General features: G+C 41.9%; 1 protein-coding gene across 3 annotated transcripts in view; it reads left to right on the forward strand.

Annotated features, from left to right (window-relative positions):
• Window positions 1–19765, forward strand: part of sgg (shaggy) — a 506255-nt gene that overhangs the window by 22903 nt on the left and 463587 nt on the right. Inside the window, exon 1 of one of the 3 annotated variants that reach the window (XM_068357294.1) lies at window positions 3227–3372. The exons of the other annotated variants lie outside the window; for them this stretch is intronic. Coding sequence (XP_068213395.1) covers window positions 3327–3372 — 46 coding nt within the window. The 5' untranslated portion in view covers window positions 3227–3326. Of the gene's footprint in view, window positions 1–3226; window positions 3373–19765 lie in introns of those variants that run through there. 3 annotated transcript variants of the gene reach the window in all.

Raw genomic sequence — 19765 nt, forward strand, 5'->3', positions numbered from 1 at the left:
CAATTTATAATCATATGCACACTGTAAAGTACATTTGCACACTTGTACACTATGTACTGGACACAGTAAGGTTACAGTATAGTATGGTGCTAAAGTAAAGTTTTACTGAGTCATCATCCCCTTACTGTTCTGTATAACAAAAGTTGTTCCTACCTTGTAATTCCTGCTCTGTAGCAGATAAAATAGTGCATATTACTGTAATATATGGACAGTAATATTACTGCTGTACAGCTTAACTGTACTTAACTGTAAGTGCCTGTTGTTTTCGTTCAGACGATTCGTAGCCAACACGTTTTCTGGAAGCATGACGCAACAAGCCACTTCCTATATGTTGTCTCTTGTGCAGTACGTTATATCTATATTTTCTTGAACCGAAATGCATTTTTTTTTTTATAAACTGGAAACAAATTTCCAGATAATAGTTTCTATTAAATAAACAAACAGAAACAGTACATTTGATTACTTTTCTCTCTCTCTCTCTCTCTCTCTCTCTCTCTCTTTCTCTCTCTCTCTCTCAAAATATTTGCTTTTGTTTTGGAAGCATTATTGCATTCGAAAAAATTATGATTAAATTATTTAGATAGTTTATTGTGCTCTAATATAACATTTATATACTTTTGGTTTAAATTTCGGGTGTATTTTATCAATCTAAGTATTTTGGATGCCGTGATCAGATCAGCTGATGCACGTACAAATCAATAGCAAAGAATAGTGTGTGTACTATTTCTTAACTTATTCAAACATCTACTATATATAGTTAATAAAGTATTACATAAGCACAGATGTGTTATAATCTCTCATAGTTTTCATATACTCTAAATACATTTATAACTCATTACAGTATTATCTCTCTCTCTCTCTCTCTCTCTCTCTCTCTCTCTCTCTCTCTCTCTCTCTCTCTCTCTCTCTCTCTCTCTGTGTAATAAATGAAATCTTTGTTTTTTCACAGTCAATTGAAGCTTTATAATCAAGCACCATAGAGCTAGAAACTTTAAAATATTGTGCATCGGCAACACAAACGAAACTCCTGTTAACGTTATGCAATTCAACTCGCAGTACAAGTAAATAAAATATGAGAAGCATTTCAAGTAAAACTAATGAAATTAGTATGCTAATTGGAAAATGATAGCTTAAGTAATAATTGTTTCTTTTGGGAAATAACAAATATCCTTTGGTAGCATGCCTTAATAATCATCTTCTACTCTTACACCTATAGACGCAAAGGGCCTCGGTTAGATTTCGCCAGTCGTCTCTATCTTGAGCTTTTAATTCAATGCTTTTCCATTCATCATCTCTTACTTCTTGCTTCATAGTCCTCAGCCATGTAGGCCTTGTTTTTTCAACTATTCTAATAATAAGGGAGTTATTTGATCCAAAAATTGAGGTTTTCAACGGATTATGTAGGGTTGATCAGCTGATTTGAATGTAAATAATGCATTAGGTTATAATTCGCTTTGTTTTTAATTATAAATACGATATTAAAATGTGAATATTACATGCATTATTATTGGATACAGTTAAGTGAAGCAGCAGTTTAGTCAAAATCTGATTTATTTCAAATATAGCTGTAATTTTTTTGCCACAGTAAATGGATATACACTCTACAGAGAGAGCTAGGACCAGTTGGGTGTAGAGATAGGTACTGGCGCGCAGTTTTACACGTGTAAAGGAGCACGGGCTATTTGAAATTATCGCCCAGCGTAAATTTTATCGCGATTTTTATGAGAACTTTTATTTAATAGGTTTTGCATTTTTCTTGGCCACGTAAAACCGGAATTGCAAAGCAAGACCCCGCAATTAACGAGGGCCGACTGTATTTTAGTTTGCAAAATCATTATTTTTCTTGTCATAATGTGAGGAAATTTGTCACATGATTCATTTTCTGTTGGAAAGTTTTCAGAATTCTATAATAGTTTTTGGGGCCTCTTAATTTGTCAAAGATTATTTTGTTGATACATCTTGTAAATCTGTTCAGATACTTTTGTTACTTGATGTTTATTGTCTTTACTGTTGATATAGTTACCCTACTTTCAATCATGCAAGGTGTTACCAATGGTATTTTTTAATTTTTTTTTTCTCTTGCATTTAACTAGCAAATATCACAGTGCTGTGTCATTGTAACTATTACTGAGTTTATTTTAAGATGCAGGCCAAATGGGATAGAGTTGTGTGTCCTACTTTATACTTCTTGATTTGGGCTTCCGTCTTGAAGCCCATGTGACTTTTTGTTCACTTTTTAGCAGTGGTTCATTTTAGTTTATTTCCATAAATGGATATTTCATTCCAGTCATCATTCTGAAAACTAAAGTTATTGATAGAAAGGGAAACTTATTTTATTATTTTCAAGTAGGGCGGATAATATTGGAGTTTGTTTAATACAGTGCGTTTGCTTTATATAATTGCTTACTTTCATGGTGTTTTGTTTCAATGCTGTAATAAAAAAAAATCTAAAAAAATTATCTGTTTTGCATCCATTCCTTTGGTAAAAAATAGTGAAGCAAGTTCAGGTGGATTAGTAGGTGTATGATGCAGTACGTATAAGCTATTCAGGCATTAAAATGAAATAAGCTTTTGGCTCCTGTTAGTGTAATGTGGTGGGCGGTAGTGGCAGTAGTAGCATTGAGTGCCAAGATGAAGCAAAGTCTTGGCACTGTGTGTTGGGCAAGACAGTGCCAAGGGTTTGGCTTTTGAACATGTCTCTACCTTTCTGTTGCATGTACACTGGCACTGGTCTTTACGTGGCACCCAACTATTTGTAGCTGAAGTTGAGATTCTAAGGGAATCAGTTCTAGTATATGAGCTGTGGCAGGTGATAAAGTGATGCTTTCCACACAGCTAGGTACTGTAACTACATTAGACAATATTGAGATAGAGTGCAAACGGACAACTCATCCAGGTACAAGTCAGTGTTGGAATGTAAATGACTAGTTAGATATTTTAGAAGCCTGGCAAGTAATAGAAAATACTTTTCATTTCACATGTATACATAAATACAGATTAGTATGTGGCTGTGATGTTAAATGATGAATTATAGTTGCTTGCAGTATTTAAGATTTGTGCTAACCAAAGGCAAATTGCAGTACTATGATGATGTTGTATGCCATAGTGTTAAGGTGGTTTAAAGTGATTCCTTTATATTTTCTGTGATTGTTGCCTTATTGTAGAGGTTTAGGATTCTTCCATTCCCACCAACTTGTGTTCTATCAATCCAGACTTGGTCATTCTGTGAGTTGATCTGCAGTTCATGGAGTCTATCTCACTGCTTGTTTGGATTTTGCAAAATACTTTGTGGAATAGTATGTTGAATTAGTGTATGTCTGTGAAAAATGAAACAGCTCCTCATGAAGTTTAGAAGAAGTATATCACAAGAGCGTAAGTATTTCATCTTCCTGCTCTGTTTTTTTTTTCTGAATTTTGGTGCTTAATTTTTCCATCTTGCTTGTGAAATATTAATAATGTTATTTCAACTTTGAGAAGGGGTTTATAAATATTTTACTTGGAATGAGAAAGAACATTTTGTTGTAGATTTATGTATGGAAGATTACATGGCTTCTGTGAAATGTAAAGTTTGTTTTGTAATTATCATTTGACCCTAAAAGGTAATTGAGAATGATTAAGGATTAGGGAATTTACCCATTACCTACTGTACAGTATATCTATTAAAGATAGACTTTGTATGGCCATTATCATTAAGATATATTTTATTCATGTCCCATAACCAGCTTTTCTTGAATTTAGAAATAAAGAATTCTGTCATCTATTCATGTAACTTTTATCAATAGTTGTGTGTACAGTACTCAAATAGTGGTTTTGAACATTAAAACTTACTTTGGTTGGAATGAGTTCAATTAGATTTCCTTGTTGATTCCCTTTTTGAAATTGGTTCTCGTGCGAGAGAATTTCCAAAGGCCTTGTCTGGGAGGGACATTAATTTTCTGGGAATCCCCTAGTCTCATCGCAATTTACCGTTTCTATATAGATAGTACAATACTAGATTTTTTACTTCAGAACTGATCTTTTATCTGTGGAACATGGCAAGATCATGATTTAAAGTGTGATTGTTTAAGTTAAAGGAAAAAATTTTCCTTTTTGGTGTTTTCTTAGTTTTGACTATCTAATTTCTGTTCCCTAGTGTGTGTTTATAGTTCATTCCTTGCAATTCACACTACATTTTAAGTAAATTTCAATCAAACTGGTACAAAGATAGAGTATCATGAATTGGTGTGCATGTAAGATCATCTTCCTATTTGTCCTATTTACCTAATCATAAATCTTTCTACCAAGTTGAAAAGAGCAAAGTCAAATTTGGTACAAGATAGAATAGATCAATTTGGTACAATGCTAGTTCATCATGAATAAATGAGCTTGAAAAAAGATTGTCTACATGCCTATCTGCCAGTGTGTCTTGTGCCTGCCATATCATTATAACTACATGGTAAAGTATATTTCAAATAAGTTAAAATGAAATGTGATCTTATGATTGTATATGTGTAAGTGTTTTTGCCATGCTGAGGGGAGATCATATGTGTCAGTTTGTCAGTATGTGTCACGGTTTACTTGGCAGGGCAATTCCTATTATGGTTGGAGGTATTTTGGTCAATCATATCTTCTAATTTAACAAGATCTAAATGGGGTCACTTTCAACATTTCTCACATCAAAATCCTCTTTGGCCTTTTAGAGGAACTGATTACCCCTGCCAATGAATTTTGGAGAGGTTATGTTTTCGCCCCTGTTTGTATGTTTCTGAACAACTTCCTGGCCACAATTTTACTCAAAGAGTAGTGAAACTTTCAGGGAATTATGATGTTGAGACATAGAAGTGATTCAGTTTTGAAAGTCAGGTTAAAGATCAAGGTCTAGCTAAAGGTAAACTGAATTAACCCTAACATTAACCCCCAAGTATTGGTGAAAATTGGGCCGGTAGCAGTTGATATTTTGGTCTAGCATGGCTCTAGAATAATGTAGCCAAAAACTACAATCGTAAAAAAAAAAAAAAAAAAAAAAACCATTTAGTCCTAAGCAATTACAAGAACTATATTGGCTATACAGTCAGCCTTCCATATTCACAGGGTTTAGGTAACAGGCTGGTATAAAGATCGAGAATCCGCAAATGCTTGCTGCCCTAGAATGAGTCAACTCATAACTTGAAAACTCAAGAGACCATTACCTTCCTGCGGTTGACTGACACGTTAGGTAACCCACTGTACTGCACTACTTTTTCATGTGGTTTGTTTCATGGTTTTGTAGTTCTTACTATTTTTCAGAGGTAATTCTACATTACTAACACAGCTTCAGTACAAGGTAAGACGACTTGTAACACATAGGTCATTGCCACACAACCCTTTGTATAAGTAACAACAAAACACGTGTTCTTACCTAACAACACTGATATTCTTATCTAACAACACTGATACTGTATAGTAAAAAATTCGCTAATAGTTAATGGTTTAAATGCACCCGAAATTGAGAACAAAAGTACAAAAATGCTTTAATGAAGCACAATTATCTTTTAAAAGTCATGAGTGATTTTAGAATGCAATGATGTTTCGCATTACGGTTGGTCAGCTAACTATCGAATGGTGTCGTATACAATTACAATACACTGTACTGTAAATACAGTATTAGTATGAATTTGTTTCTACACATAGCCTACTGTACAAATCCTTCTTTCTTTACCATGAATTTATTGTTTGGCGTGGCTGAAAACTAGCCCTGAACTTTTTTAAAAGAGTTTTAACAACCCACCTCTTGTTAGCGGGGCCTAGACTGGCCACCCTGCTCACACACCCAGTGTACAGACAGTTCTTAAGGTATGAGCATCCGAGTTGCAAACTTTCAAGTTTACGAACGCAACTACTGCAAGTAAAAAATATGTTCAAACTCTGTGGAGTTATTATTTTGAAATTAGCCCCACTCTTGACTGGATTGTGATTGTCGAAGCTGTTTGAAATCAACCCATCTTCACCATCGTAGCTAATTGGTAGTTTGTTACTTGTCATTGACTTTTATCTTTCTTCGTGGCCGAATGGGTTAGTCACTGTCTATATAAGCTTGCCGACCAGGGTTCGATTCCCGGCCGGAGCCAAGCTCTTGTCTTTGTGAGATTTCGCCTGGGGCTCTGATCCCGAGGTCGTTAAGAGAATCCAGACATTAATATATCAAAATATATATGGCTTATTTGAATATGAAAAACACGTAAAAATGTGCAAAATTTATCATTAATTGAATGCCAAGTAACAAACTACCAATTAGCTACGATGGTGAAGATGGGTTGATTTCAATTCTAAGTACAAAATACCTGAATTCGACAGGTATAAGTACAGTAGAATTGTCATTGACTTTTATCTTTCTTCGTGGCCGAATGGGTTAGTCACTGTCTATATAAGCTTGCCGACCAGGGTTCGATTCCCGGCCGGAGCCAAGCTCTTGTCTTTGTGAGATTTCGCCTGGGGCTCTGATCCCGAGGTCGTTAAGAGAATCCAGACATTAATATATCAAAATATATATGGCTTATTTGAATATGAAAAACACGTAAAAATGTGCAAAATTTATCATTAATTGAATGCCAAGTAACAAACTACCAATTAGCTACGATGGTGAAGATGGGTTGATTTCAATTCTAAGTACAAAATACCTGAATTCGACAGGTATAAGTACAGTAGAATTGTCATTGACTTTTATCTTTCTTCGTGGCCGAATGGGTTAGTCACTGTCTATATAAGCTTGCCGACCAGGGTTCGATTCCCGGCCGGAGCCAAGCTCTTGTCTTTGTGAGATTTCGCCTGGGGCTCTGATCCCGAGGTCGTTAAGAGAATCCAGACATTAATATATCAAAATATATATGGCTTACTTGAATATGAAAAACACGTAAAAATGTGCAAAATTTATCATATATATATGTATATACAGTATATATATATATATATATATATATATATATATATATATATATATATATATATATATATATATATATATATATATACATACTGTATTCCTATATCTATTCATTTAATATTTTATATAAAATATTTTGTTACATTTTATCTAGGATTCAATTCCTATTGCATTCTCATTCAAGCCAAAGAGTTTAAAAGTGCAAGTTAATGTTAAATTAGTGTAGTGAATTTTATTCAATATAGTGGAGGGTGCTTCTGTTCGGACCTGTCGTTATCCTAGCCTTAGACCTCTTTCAAGCTCCCGGACCCAGGGGAGAAGTAACGTCGATCGGCGAAAGGAAGCGAGAGGCGTTAGCGTCTTGTAAGACCTGAACAGAAGTCCCCTCGAGCGTTCCTGTTGACGATTCCCGGAATGCTCGCCCTCGCCGTAGGTAAGTGTTTTCTAACATCAAGCTACTGAGCGGGGACGATCACCAGGCGATGCCAGGAGAGGGTTCTAGGATCTTTACAATTCTCCTCGGTAATGAACCCTGTGCTCAAGGTACGGACTCAAAGGATGCAAGCAGAGTTTGGAAAAGGAGAGCCTCCAAAACTCTTCGCTACCATCAGAAGACGACTCCGGTTTCACTGTGCAAGCAACTTCGACCGTGGTCCACTGCCAAAAGTCTTTCACAGACGGTGCCGTTGCGCTTTCCTCCTCCAGTAGTGGCACTTCATACGGACACCTTGTTGGATGGTTGGGGGGCGGTCATACCCCGCTCAAAAAAGTGCAAGGCCGTTGGGCTCAGAAATTTCAACAATTCCACATCAATATTCTGGAGGCCATGGCAGTCTTCTTGTCCCTCAAGACATTACACTTGAAGGAGAACATTCATATCCGTCTAGTTCTCGGCAGCAAGGTGATAGTCCATTGCATTAACAGACAAGGGTCGAGGTCTCCCCAAATAAACCGCATCATGATAGCCGTCTTTACGTTCGTTCAGAAGAAAGGTTGGCACCTGTCAGCATCCCACCTTCAGGGAGTAAGAAATGTGATGGCATATTCCCTCTCTCAGACAAAACCTCTAGAGACAGAGTGGTCTCTCGATGAAAAATCATTCTTTTTATGAATAGAACTTACCTGGCAGTTATATATATATAGCTGAGTCTCCGACTGCGGCAGAATTTAATCGAAAATCGCGGCAACCGCCTTGTGGTGGTTGTGTGGTTAGATGGTTAACAACCCTTACAGGGTGGTACTTGGAATCATTTCCGTTTTCTGTTCCTCAGATTATCTCTGCCGGCCGGATCGTCAACATCGTTGGTCCGCCTTTCAGAGTTTTTTCGGATCGCTTTCCCTTCATCGCCTTTTTGGACTTCGTTTTTGGTGAAGTACACTGTGTTGGGATTTGGCAATCGTGTTGTTTTTTTTTTTTTTTTTTTGTCTTTTTTCCTTTATTATCATGAGTGAGAAAATTCATTATCGTATTTGTGCGAATGATATTTGCAAGTTGAGGTTGCCGAAAGTTTCGGTTGACCCTCACACTATCTGTTTGGGTTGCAGGGGGTTTGAATGTGCTTTAGATAATAAGTGCAAGGAATGCGAGGTTTTAAGTGATGATAATTGGTTAGCTATGAAGCGTTATGTGCACAAACTTGAGATTGATAGAGTTAGAAGAGCTAAATCAAAGTCAAAGTCTGCTAGTGAGCCTAGCTTAGATTTATCTATTGACCCTTTGCTTGTAACCCCTTTGGAAGGTATTCCTTCCCCAAATGTAGTGACTCCTGCCCCTTCTACAGGATCTGTGCCTACGGATGACCCTGGGTATGCTAAATTAGCTGCTGAATTGGAGGCCTTTAAAGGTAAGGGTGTAGGTGAAATTAGTGCTTGTGAAAGTGCAGTGGAGGTGGCGACTGATCGAATCTGTCATACCCCTAGGTCTAGACCTCTACCAAGCTCCCAGGACCAAGGGAGAAGGTACGTCGAAAGCCGAAAGGGGGTGAGAGGTGCTTATCCTCAGTCAGTCGTCGCCTCAGAGTCCTGTTGCGATCTCCCAGGCTGCTCTTGACCGCCGTAGGAAAGGCGTGTCGGATACGTTTGTGTCTTCGCCTGATCGTTCTCCCAGACGTAATTGGCGTTACGAATCAAGACCAATGAAGAGAGGGTGGAACCGGGACGTGCTGTCTCGCTCTCCCTCTCCCGGTTCGAGTAGCCGAGACCCTGATCCTTCGGAAGACGATTTCGATGTTGTTCCTGTTAAAAGGGCGAAACAGAGAGTCCTTAGCCCAGTTAATCCTGCTAGACTCCCTACTTCTTCTGCCAGCACTCCCAGTCAAGCCGTACGACAACTGCCGTCTTCGGCACCGCGAGAGCCAGCGGAGGTTGCTAAAGCTTTCATGGTTGTTATGCAGGAACAACTTTCATCGTTAGTTGAAGCTTTCAGCCACCCTTCTCAGTCCGTCAGACGTAAGGACGTCTCTTTGCCTGTTAATAGATCTTCTTCTAAGAGAGATTTTAGTATCTCTCCCAAGAAACCTCTGCGCACTTCGTCGGCCGTATGACAACGCACACCCTCTTCATCGGCACGCTGCCAGGAATTTCCTTCCCCCCTCTCCCGGCGCCAGGACGATACAGCCTCTCGTTCTCGGCGCCGTGACGATTCCGTTTCTCTTTCGAAACGCCAGGACGTTACTGCCTCGTTTCTTAGGACACAGGATGAATGCAGTCTGCATTTTCAAGGCGAAGGCAGCCTGCATCTTCAGGACGCTTCCGTTTCTCGTCATCGTGACGATACTGCCTCTCGTCATCGTGACGATACCGCCTCTCGTCATCGTGACGATACCGCTTCTCGTCATCGTGACGATACCGCTTCTCGTCATCGTGACGATACCGCTTCTCGTCATCGGACGATACCGCTTCTCGTCATCGGGACGATACCGCTTCTCGTCATCGGGACGATACCGCTTCTCGCCGACTGGATGTTAGCGGCGCTCGGCGCCAGGATCCAAACAGCTCTCGCTGCCAGACTGCTGGCAGCCCAACTCTTCGGGATGTTATCCTTGAGCAGGACCTCGAAGATATTTCGGAAGAGGAAGAAAAACCTGCCGACTCTTCTAGTGATTACAAGGTTCTTTCTCGCTCTCTTTTGGAACTTTATGGGGAGGAATTTCAACCCTCGGCCCCTCGTTCTCCTCAGTCTCAATTTATCAGGAAGAAAGCTACTAAGTCTTCGGCCTTCATCAAAATGAAACTTTCAATTTCGGCCAGGAAAGCTCTCGTTAAAGTGGATGATTGGATGAAGGAACGGAGACAAGCTGTCAAGACCACCTTTTCTTTTCCACCGTCTCGGCTTGCTTCCAAGGCCGGTATGTGGTATGAGACAGGGGAACCTTTGGGGTTGGGAGTGCTTGCCTCCTCCCAAGGTGACTTCTCGGCTCTTGTGGACTCGGCAAGAAGGCATGCTTTAAACTCTGCCAAGGTGATGTGGTCCATGTCGGAGCTTGATCACCCCGTCAAGGGAATTTTCAGGGTTTTCGAGGTTTTCAGCTTCCTGGACTGGTCTCTCGGGACTCTGGCCAGGAAGTCTGAACTCCTGGAGGACACGAAGGACCTGACGAGTATCATGTCCTGCATGGACAAAGCTCTAAGGGATGGAGCTAATGAATTGGCTTCCCTTTTCTCAGCAGGGGTCTTAAAGAAGAGGGCCCTTTTGTGCTCCTTCACCTCTAGATCTGTGACTGTTGCCCAAAAGTTGGAGCTACTTTACGCCCCTTTTTCACGTCATCTTTTTCCTGAAGCTCTGGTCAGAGATATCTCCCTTTCTCTGGCTCAGAAGGCTACTCAGGACCTTTTGTCTCGGTCGGCTAGAAAGACCTTACCTGTTGCTCCTGCTCCTCTGAAGAAGGAGGAGAAGTAGTTTCAACAGCCCTTTCGGGGCAGGATCTCCTCGAGAGCGGATTTTAGGGGGAGAAGACAAGAGTCAGGGCCAAGGACCAGCAGGGGTGCGTTTAGGCCCCTGTCCAAAAAATGAGATGGAAATCCTCCAGACACCAGTAGGGGCAAGACTGTCTCGTTTTTGGCAGTCTTGGAAAAGGAGAGGGGCGGACACCTGGTCCCTCTCAGTCGTCAAGGAAGGTTACAAGATCCCCTTTTTAAAGAAACCACCTCTCTCAGACTCTCCCCTAGCCTTAGTGGCTCAGTACACTGACGCGGGGAAACGAGAGGCTCTTCTGGAGCTAGTCGACCAGATGTTGGTCAAGGGAGCAATAGAGCCGGTTCAAGACCTCGCCTCCCCAGGCTTTTACAATCGCCTGTTTCTGGTTCCCAAGAACTCGGGTGGATGGAGACCAGTCCTAGATGTCAGCTCTCTGAACGCCTTCGTGGAGAAAATGAAGTTCTCCATGGAGACGACTCAGTCAGTGCTGGCTGCAGTTCATCCAGGAGACTGGATGGTTTCCCTCGACCTGCAGGACGCTTATTTTCACGTCCCCATTCATCCGTCTTCGAGGAGATATCTGAGGGTTGTGTTCCAGGGCAAGTGCTTCCAGTTCAGGGCACTTTGCTTCGGTCTCAGCACAGCTCCCCAAGTTTTCACCAGACTAATGGCGAATGTGGCAGGCTGGTTACACCAGGAGGGGATAAGGGTTTCCTTCTATCTAGACGACTGGCTGATCCGGTCACAGTCGAAAGAGAAATGTCTGGAGGACCTAATGAAGACTTATACGATTACTCAGGACCTGGGACTCATCGTCAACTGGGGGAAGTCTCAGACCGAGCTGAATCAGACTATTCTCTATTTGGGGATAGTTCTGAATTCGGTTCTTTTTCAGGCTTCTCCCTCCCAGGAGAGGCAGACCAGGTGCCTGGACAAAGTCAAAGACTTTTTGAGGAAGCAGGAATGCTCAGCGAAGGAGTGGATGAGTCTGCTGGGAACTCTATCCTCCCTGGAGCAGTTTGTCCCTTTGAGGAGACTGCACCTAAGGCCTCTGCAACACTTCCTCGCAAAGGTTTGGAACAGAAAGATCCAGGAGGACACTTTTTCTTTTCCCATTCCGACAGAGATCAAGGATCTTTTAATGTGGTGGCTGGACCCAGCTTTGTTGGGAAAAGGGATCTCCTTGTTCAAGAAGAACCCCGACCTAGTGTTATTCTCAGACGCGTCCGAGTCAGGCTGGGGAGCAACACTAGGGAACAAAGAGGTCTCAGGTATTTGGGAATGGGGTCAGGTCAGTTGGCATATCAACAGGAAGGAATTAATGGCAATTTTGTTAGGGCTCAAGGCCTTCAAAACCTCGGTGTCAGGAAAGACTGTGGAGATCAATTCCGACTTCACCACAGCTCTCGCGTACATAAGGAAGCAAGGGGGAACTCACTCCCTCTCTCTGTTCTCAACTGCGAGAGAGCTTCTCCTTTGGGCGAACGAGAACGAGACCCAGCTGTTGACAAGGTTTGTTCAAGGGCAGAGAAACATCAGGGCAGACATGCTCAGCAGGAGGGGACAAGTCCTTCCTGCAGAGTGGACTCTCAACCCGCATGTCTGTCGGAGCCTCTGGAAGTTGTGGGGCAGACCTGTAATAGACCTTTTTGCCTCCGGTCTAAACAAGAGGATCCCCAACTACTGCTCCCTAGTCCCGGACGAGGAAGCTGTTGCAGTGGACGCCTTCTTGATGGATTGGACGGCGCTGGACATGTATGCCTTTCCCCCGTTTAAGATCATCAATCTGGTTGTCAGGAAATTTGCTCTCCTCGATTCGGGACGAATGATCCTAGTGGCTCCATTCTGGCCTGCGAGGGAATGGCTCACCGAAGTGGTGGGGTTGCTGATGGACTTTCCAAGAAGACTCCCGGCAAGTCCAGATCTTCTCAGACAACCCCACTTCGAGAGATTTCACCAAAACCCCCTCGCTCTCAATCTGACTGCCTTCAGACTGTCGAGAAGCTCGTTAGATCTCGAGGCTTTTCGGCACAAGCGGCGAAAGCTATTGCTAGGGCAAGGAGGATCTCTTCACAAAGAGTCTACCAGTCAAAGTGGGAGACCTTTAGAGCTTGGTGCAGGAGGCGCAAGGTTTCCTCGTCCTCTACCTCTCCAAGCCAGATTGCAGACTTTCTTTTGTACCTCAGGCAGGATGCTAAGCTGGCTGTATCTACCATTAAAGGAACAGGAGCATGCTCTCAACCGTCTTTAGGCATAGAGGCTCTGAGTTATCTCAGAATAAGGACTTGCAGGACCTCATTAGGTCTTTTGAGACAACGAAGCAGGTGCACTTAAGACCCCCTTCTTGGTACCTGGATATGGTGCTTAAGTTTTTGTGCTCCAGGAAGTTTGAGCCTATCTCGCAAGCTTCTCTGCGAGATGTGACTAAGAAAACCCTCTTCCTTTTGTCTCTAGCGACTGCCAGGAGGATCAGCGAGGTCCAGGCAATCGAGAAGCGTGTAGGCTTCACCCTAAATGGAGCGGTTTGTGCCTTGAGGTTCGACTTTCTCGCCAAGAATGAGAACCCTTCGAAACCCTGGCCCAGGACTTTTGAAGTCCCTAACCTCACGAATCTAGTGGGTCAGGAACAGGAAAGCCGCCTCTGCCCGGTTAGGGCTCTCAAGACTTATTTGGCCCACACTAAGAGCGTGAGGGGTGCTTCCAACTCCTTATGGTGTTCGGTGAAGGATCCTCAAAAACCCCTGTCAAAGAACGCTTTGTCCTTTTTCCTGAGGGAAACTATTAGGGAAGCCCACCTCTTTTGTGAGGAAGAAAACTTCGCCCTGTTAAAAGTACGGGCTCACGAAGTAAGGGCCATTGCTGCTTCGCTGGCATACCGGAAAAATATGTCAGTTAGGCAGATCATGGACGCAACGTTCTGGAGGAGCAACTCTGTCTTCGCTTCTCATTACCTGAGAGAGGTAAGAGTGGACTATGACAAGTGTTATACCTTGGGCCCATACGTAGCTGCGGCTTCTGTATTAGGCAAAGGAGTTACTACCCCTACTCAACCTTAGTTTATGTACTTGTATATGGGTTTGTGTTTTTTTATGGTTGTCTGAGGTCCTCGTCTTGTGGTACACGGTTCCCTCAGTCTAGATAGATAGTTTATATCTATTTCTGCAAGGTTAGGTGGTTAGCTTTAGTAAGGTTGCAGGTTTTTATTATATGGGAAGGTAGTTTCTGAAGTCTAGTCAAGTTGTTGGTCCTACCCCTTTGACAGACTCGATCGAGTTGTTTGCAGCATAGCAGGTCTACTCCTGGCTGAACACTCCTAAGGGAAAGCGACTCTAGAGGCAGTTACCTTTGAAGTCAGCTACCTTAGCAGGTAAGGAATCAAGGTGTTTGTTCTCCTACAACTCTTTTGTTGTTTCCCCAACTATGTTTTTCTGTCTGTTTCCCTCTTCCAAATGTGTGAATCAGCTATATATATATAACTGCCAGGTAAGTTCTATTCATAAAAATGGAGTTTTTATGATAAAACAAAGTTTTTGAATACTTACCTGGCAGTTATATATATATTTTAAAGCCCACCCACCTCCCCTCAGGAGACAGATCGGGCAAAGATAATCTGAGGAACAGAAAACGGGAATGATTCCAAGTACCACCCTGTAAGGTTTGTTAACCATCTAACCACACAACCACCACAAGGCGGTTGCCGCGATTTTCGATTAAATTCTGCCGCAGTCGGAGACTCAGCTATATATATATAACTGCCAGGTAAGTATTCATAAAACTTTGTTTCATCATAAAAACTCCATGTTTCGTGCAGGATCGAGTCCCTGGACTTCAAGTGGATCTGTTTGCATGAGTCTCAACAAGAAACTTCCCTGCTATGTAGCACCGAACGTGGATCAAGCAGCAGTGGGAATGGACGCGATGTCCCTGGACTGGAATTGTTGGACGAAGATTTACCTGTTCCCACCATTCAACCTCCTCATGAAGGTTCTGGACAAGCTTCGATCTTTCAAAGGGACGGCGGCTCTAGTGGCTCCTATGTGGCCAAAGAGCAACTGGTTTCCCATGGTCACGGAATTGACCCTCAAGTTGGTGCCTTTGCCCAACCCGATTCTGTCTCAGGAGGTACAGGAGGATTGTTTACGCTTCATCATGGAGAACGGACAATCTTCATGTCATGATTCTTTCGTCCTATCCCTGGAAAAGAAGTTCCAAATTCAACGTGGTAAGTTGGAATTTTCAGAAAACTATAAGTTGTCTACCACGACTCGGTATGAAGCGTCATGGAAGAAATAGGTCAAAGACAAGAATCCAGGATCAATTACTATGGATTTTTGTTTAGGTTTCCTGATTGATTTGCACGCTCAAGGTCTAGCTTCCTCCACGACTTCGTCATACAAATCAGCCCTCACTAGACCTATACTATACGCCTTTGATGTCGACTTTACCTCGGATCTCTTCAACAGGCTACGACTGTCGGCTCCACTGAAGCCTGTCTCTTGGTCTTCGGACAAAGTTTTGCAATTCGCTTCGGGCATAGACAATCAAACGGCTTCTATTCGTGATATGACTCAGAAAGATCTTTTTAATTGCGATGGCTTCCGGTGCTCGTGTTAGTGAAATTGTGGTGCTTTCTAGAGACGAGGGCCACATTGAATTTGTGGATACTGTAATGGTGAAGTTAATTTATACCCTGATCCCACTTTTCTAGCTAAGAATAAACTTCCCTCTAAACGTTGGGGTCCATGGAAAATAGTTCCCCTACCATGTGATCCCTCCCTGTGTCCAGTGCAGTGTTTAAAAGTGTATTTACTAAGAAAAGGTAGAGCAACACGGTGACAGAGGCGATGTTCTGGCTTTCTTTGACACCAGTAGTCACGACCTTTACCAGACGTGTTCTGTTAAACATCGACGTCCTCCAGGTTGGGAAATTTAGCACAACGTCACTACTGCCGTTAGTCCTTTGTCAGAAGACATTGACGATCACTTCAATTTTTTGTGTTTTCAGAAGGAGAGGATCCTTAGTCCATTTGTCCTTCGGTTGTTTAAGGAAAGTTTTTCGTAATGAGTTTCCAGACTATTTTGCATCTGTCGCTCCATTTTAGCCTTCCTCTGATTTCTCTTGGGAAGGCGTCGAGAAGTCTCTCTTTTTACCAATATGGTTCTTACCAGGTATTCGATGGAGCTTTAAGGATGTTTAGAGACTAAATGGTGTCTCAGAAGGACCAAGGATAGGCAGCTTTTGTTTTTTCCTTTGAATAATCTGCCCTCTAGATCTTGTATCTGGGATACAACTCTAGTTGGAAAACGAGAAGTCAGAGGTGTTCGTTTCAGCCTTTTGAGGTTGCATCCTTTCAGAAATAGAATTTCTTTGCACATCTCTGTCTTCCTCTCTTTCTCAGTAGAGTTAATCAGAGAGTTTCATCTGAGTTACCCAAAGGCTGTCTTCCTCTCTTTCTCAGTAGAGTTAATCAGAGAGTTTCATCTGAGTTACCCAAAGGCCACCTAAGATTTGGTTTTGGATCCGGCAAGAAAGGTTTTTCATCTATCCTTCTTTAGCCGCAAATGAAAAAGGTCTCCTTTTCCGAATTTTTCTCAGGCTTTTCGAGGAAGACTTTCAGCAGTATAGCTACCAGACTTGAGGAACGGCAAAGTCGTCGTACGTCCTCCTGGTCGCATACGTCCTCCGGATAGTGACTTCGAGCTTCCTCCCGGACGTGACGTCGGGCTTCCTCTGTGACGTGACGTTGAGCGTCCCCCGGGACGTGACGTCAAGCATCCTCCGGAACTTTATGTCGAGCTCATAGTTATTAAAACCGAGTCTGACTGCTTTCGCCTTCAGACAGTAGAAGCCAAACTTTACTGCTTCTGGCAATCATTGGGAAAAGCAAGGAGCAGACCTTGGTCAGTTCTTCTTCCGAAAGAGGAGTACTTTTTTCCTTTTTTAGGGAAACTTTCTTTAAGTAAACCTTCTTTAAGTTTAGCTCCATAGACCTCCCTCTCAGTTCTAGAGAGGAGTCTAGAGTCCGACTGTGTGTGTTTTGGTCTTAGCTCTGCTCCGATACTGTTCACCTATCTAATTCTTATGTAATAGTCTACTGCACTCAAGATCTGAGCCTCCCGGGTTAGGGAAGATTGGCTTCTCAGGACTCTTTCTTCCGATCTACATGTTAGATCTTCAGATAACGTTGAGCCTTTTTTTGAAGAATTGGATCTTCTTGTCTACAAGACGAATCTCTTCTGACCCCATCTCAAAATGGGGATTCAGAGTATAGTTTTTTCAGGCTTTTACGTCTCACCTTAGAACAGTGCACGCCATCTTGAATCTTTCTTTGAGATCCTTGATTTTTCTATGTTCATGCTAGTTTTCCTGGACCGTTCCCAGCCAGTCGGAAGCTAGAAGTTGTTATCCTTTTGTGATATTTCTTCGTCCGCTCCTTTTCATCTTCAATAATTTTGGGACAAGCAGAAAATCTTGAGTCCTTAAGCATCTTTTTCGTATGCCATAAGATGCCTTCAGTGGTGGAACGATCCAGTCTATGCCAGTAGGTTCCAACCAAGAATCAGGCGTCTTCCAGGCATCCTCCTGGAGGTCCCCCTCCCTTTTGGAACAAAGGACCTTAGGCCTTGTGTTGTGTTCCGTTACCTCAATTTCGAGGTGGAAGCAACACTAGACTGTTGGCAAGTCAATGCTGAGTTACCACAGCGTTTGTTTTCTTTCCCAAGCAGGGCGGAATTCACTCGAGTCCCTTTATGGGACAGCGAGGAGTCTTTTCTCTGGGCAAGGAGAAGAATGTATCCTTCTGTAAGGTTCATTCAGGGGAAAAGATGTTTGGCAGACTATCTCAGCTGGAGAATGGACCCTCCACCGAGAAGTCTGCAAGAATCTGTGGCGACTTTAAGTCGTCCTTATATAGAATTTTTCACAGATTCTGGAGTAGATAGTGGACTCTCCTAGGAGTCTTCCTTTTAGAGTAATTTTTCTCAGACTCCTCTCTTAGAAAGGTACTTTTTATAGGAGCTTTAAAGACTTCTACCTCCAGGATTTATCAATCCATATAAGAGGTTTTAGAGAATGGTTCAGAATCAACCCTGTTTTCTCTTCCAGTATCTCTACAGCTTAGTTGCTGTTTTCCTGTTGTCACTTCAAAGGAAGCGCAATTGTGCATCTTCTTCCATCAAAGGATGCAGGAGTGTATTTACGACTGTAGTCAGGCACAGTATCTTGCTTTTTGTTTGATTAAGTCCTTCAGGAACTTCTCAAATTGTTTGAAACATCTAATCAACAATGACTCGCCAGTTTGGAGTCTGGATATAATCCTGAAGTTCCTTATGAGTGACAAGCTTGTCCACTTGCATTCTTTTTCATTTTTAGGACCTCACGGTGATTCTAGTTTTATTAGTTCCACGACAACTATAAGTATCAGTGGATTCATGCGTTTTGTAAAACGTTGACTTTCGAGATAACGAAGCTATCTGTTCATTGCAGTTAGGCTTTCTCACTGAGAATGACCACCCTTTTCAACCTTAATCCAAGGCTTTTGAGTCTGCAACTCTGTCGGATATGGTTGGAGAAGGGTTGGAGGGAGTCCTGTATCCAGTAAGAACCCTGTAGTTCTTTCTGGGCAGGATGAAGGAGTTACGAGCAAGTCGAAGCTCTTTGGGGCTTGATTAAGTAACCCTCGTTACAGATGTCAAGAATGTCCTTTCATTTTTCATCAGACTCTTATAAGAGAGGCTCGTGTGATTTACAATGAGACTTGTCTCTTAATTTTTATTTAGAAGGTCAAGACACATGAAGTTAGTGCTGTAACAACTTCAGTGGCCTTCAAGCAAAATGGATTGTGACAGAGCTTTTTGGACACATCCTTTTGGAAGAGTAAATCTATGTTTACTTCACACTTTTTAAATCATGTCCAGACTTTATGAGGACAGATACTCTCTGGGACCATTCGTAACAGCGTGTGCAGTAGTGGGGGAGAACCCTCCACAAAGTTCCCGTATCCTATTACCTTTTTCTTCTCTTGGAACTCTTATATTTTTATGGTGGTTGTGGCGAATGCGACAGTCGCCCGCAATCATTGATTTTAGTCAGATGTTCTATTTGTTCCTTGAGAGCACCCCGGAACAAGGTTATTGGAAGAGGTACTGTCACATAGAGGTTTTGACAACTCCTAGGTCTTAAGCCCCCTGGGTGGATCGCTGGATCTCATAAGGAAAGTGGACATAATGAAAGATTCATTGAAGTCAACTTCCTTATCAGGTACGAACCCTTAAGTTTGTTTATTAACGCTTAAGTAAGATTCCATCTATATCGGCTGTCTCTAACCCTCCAGCAAAGGTGTTATTCAGCTATATACTTAACTACCAGGTAAGTCTTGTGTTTAAAAATTTTATATTCATTATAAAATATATTTTTGAACATACTTACCTGGTAGTTATGTATAATTAAATATCCCCCCCTCCTCCCCTCTAGAGGCATGGAAAATATGGATATCCATGGGATGGTTTCTAGATACCTCGCTAGGGGCGCACGGTGGTACACCTGGCTATCCAATCGGCAATTGGCGCGAGTTTTTTTTAATTTTTCTGTCGTGACGTCGGGGACGTAAGCTATATACTGTACATAACTACCAGGTAAGTATGTTCAAAAATTTATTTTGATAAAAATAACATTATATATGTATATACTGTATATATATATATATATATATATATATATATATATATATATATATATATATGTATGTATATATGTGTATGTGTATATATATATGTGTATGTGTGTATATATATATATATATATATATATATATATATATATATATAAATAAATAAATTTCTACCTCATACCTGGGATCGAACGCTAGCCCCTTCTAATGAAAGGCCAGGTCGAAACCAACCATGACATGGTTGGTTTCGACCTGGCCTTTCATTAGAAGGGGCTAGCGTTC

This window comes from Palaemon carinicauda, chromosome 2 (genome assembly GCF_036898095.1).
Source record: "Palaemon carinicauda isolate YSFRI2023 chromosome 2, ASM3689809v2, whole genome shotgun sequence".
In the NCBI taxonomy this organism is placed as follows: Eukaryota; Metazoa; Arthropoda; class Malacostraca; order Decapoda; family Palaemonidae; genus Palaemon; species Palaemon carinicauda.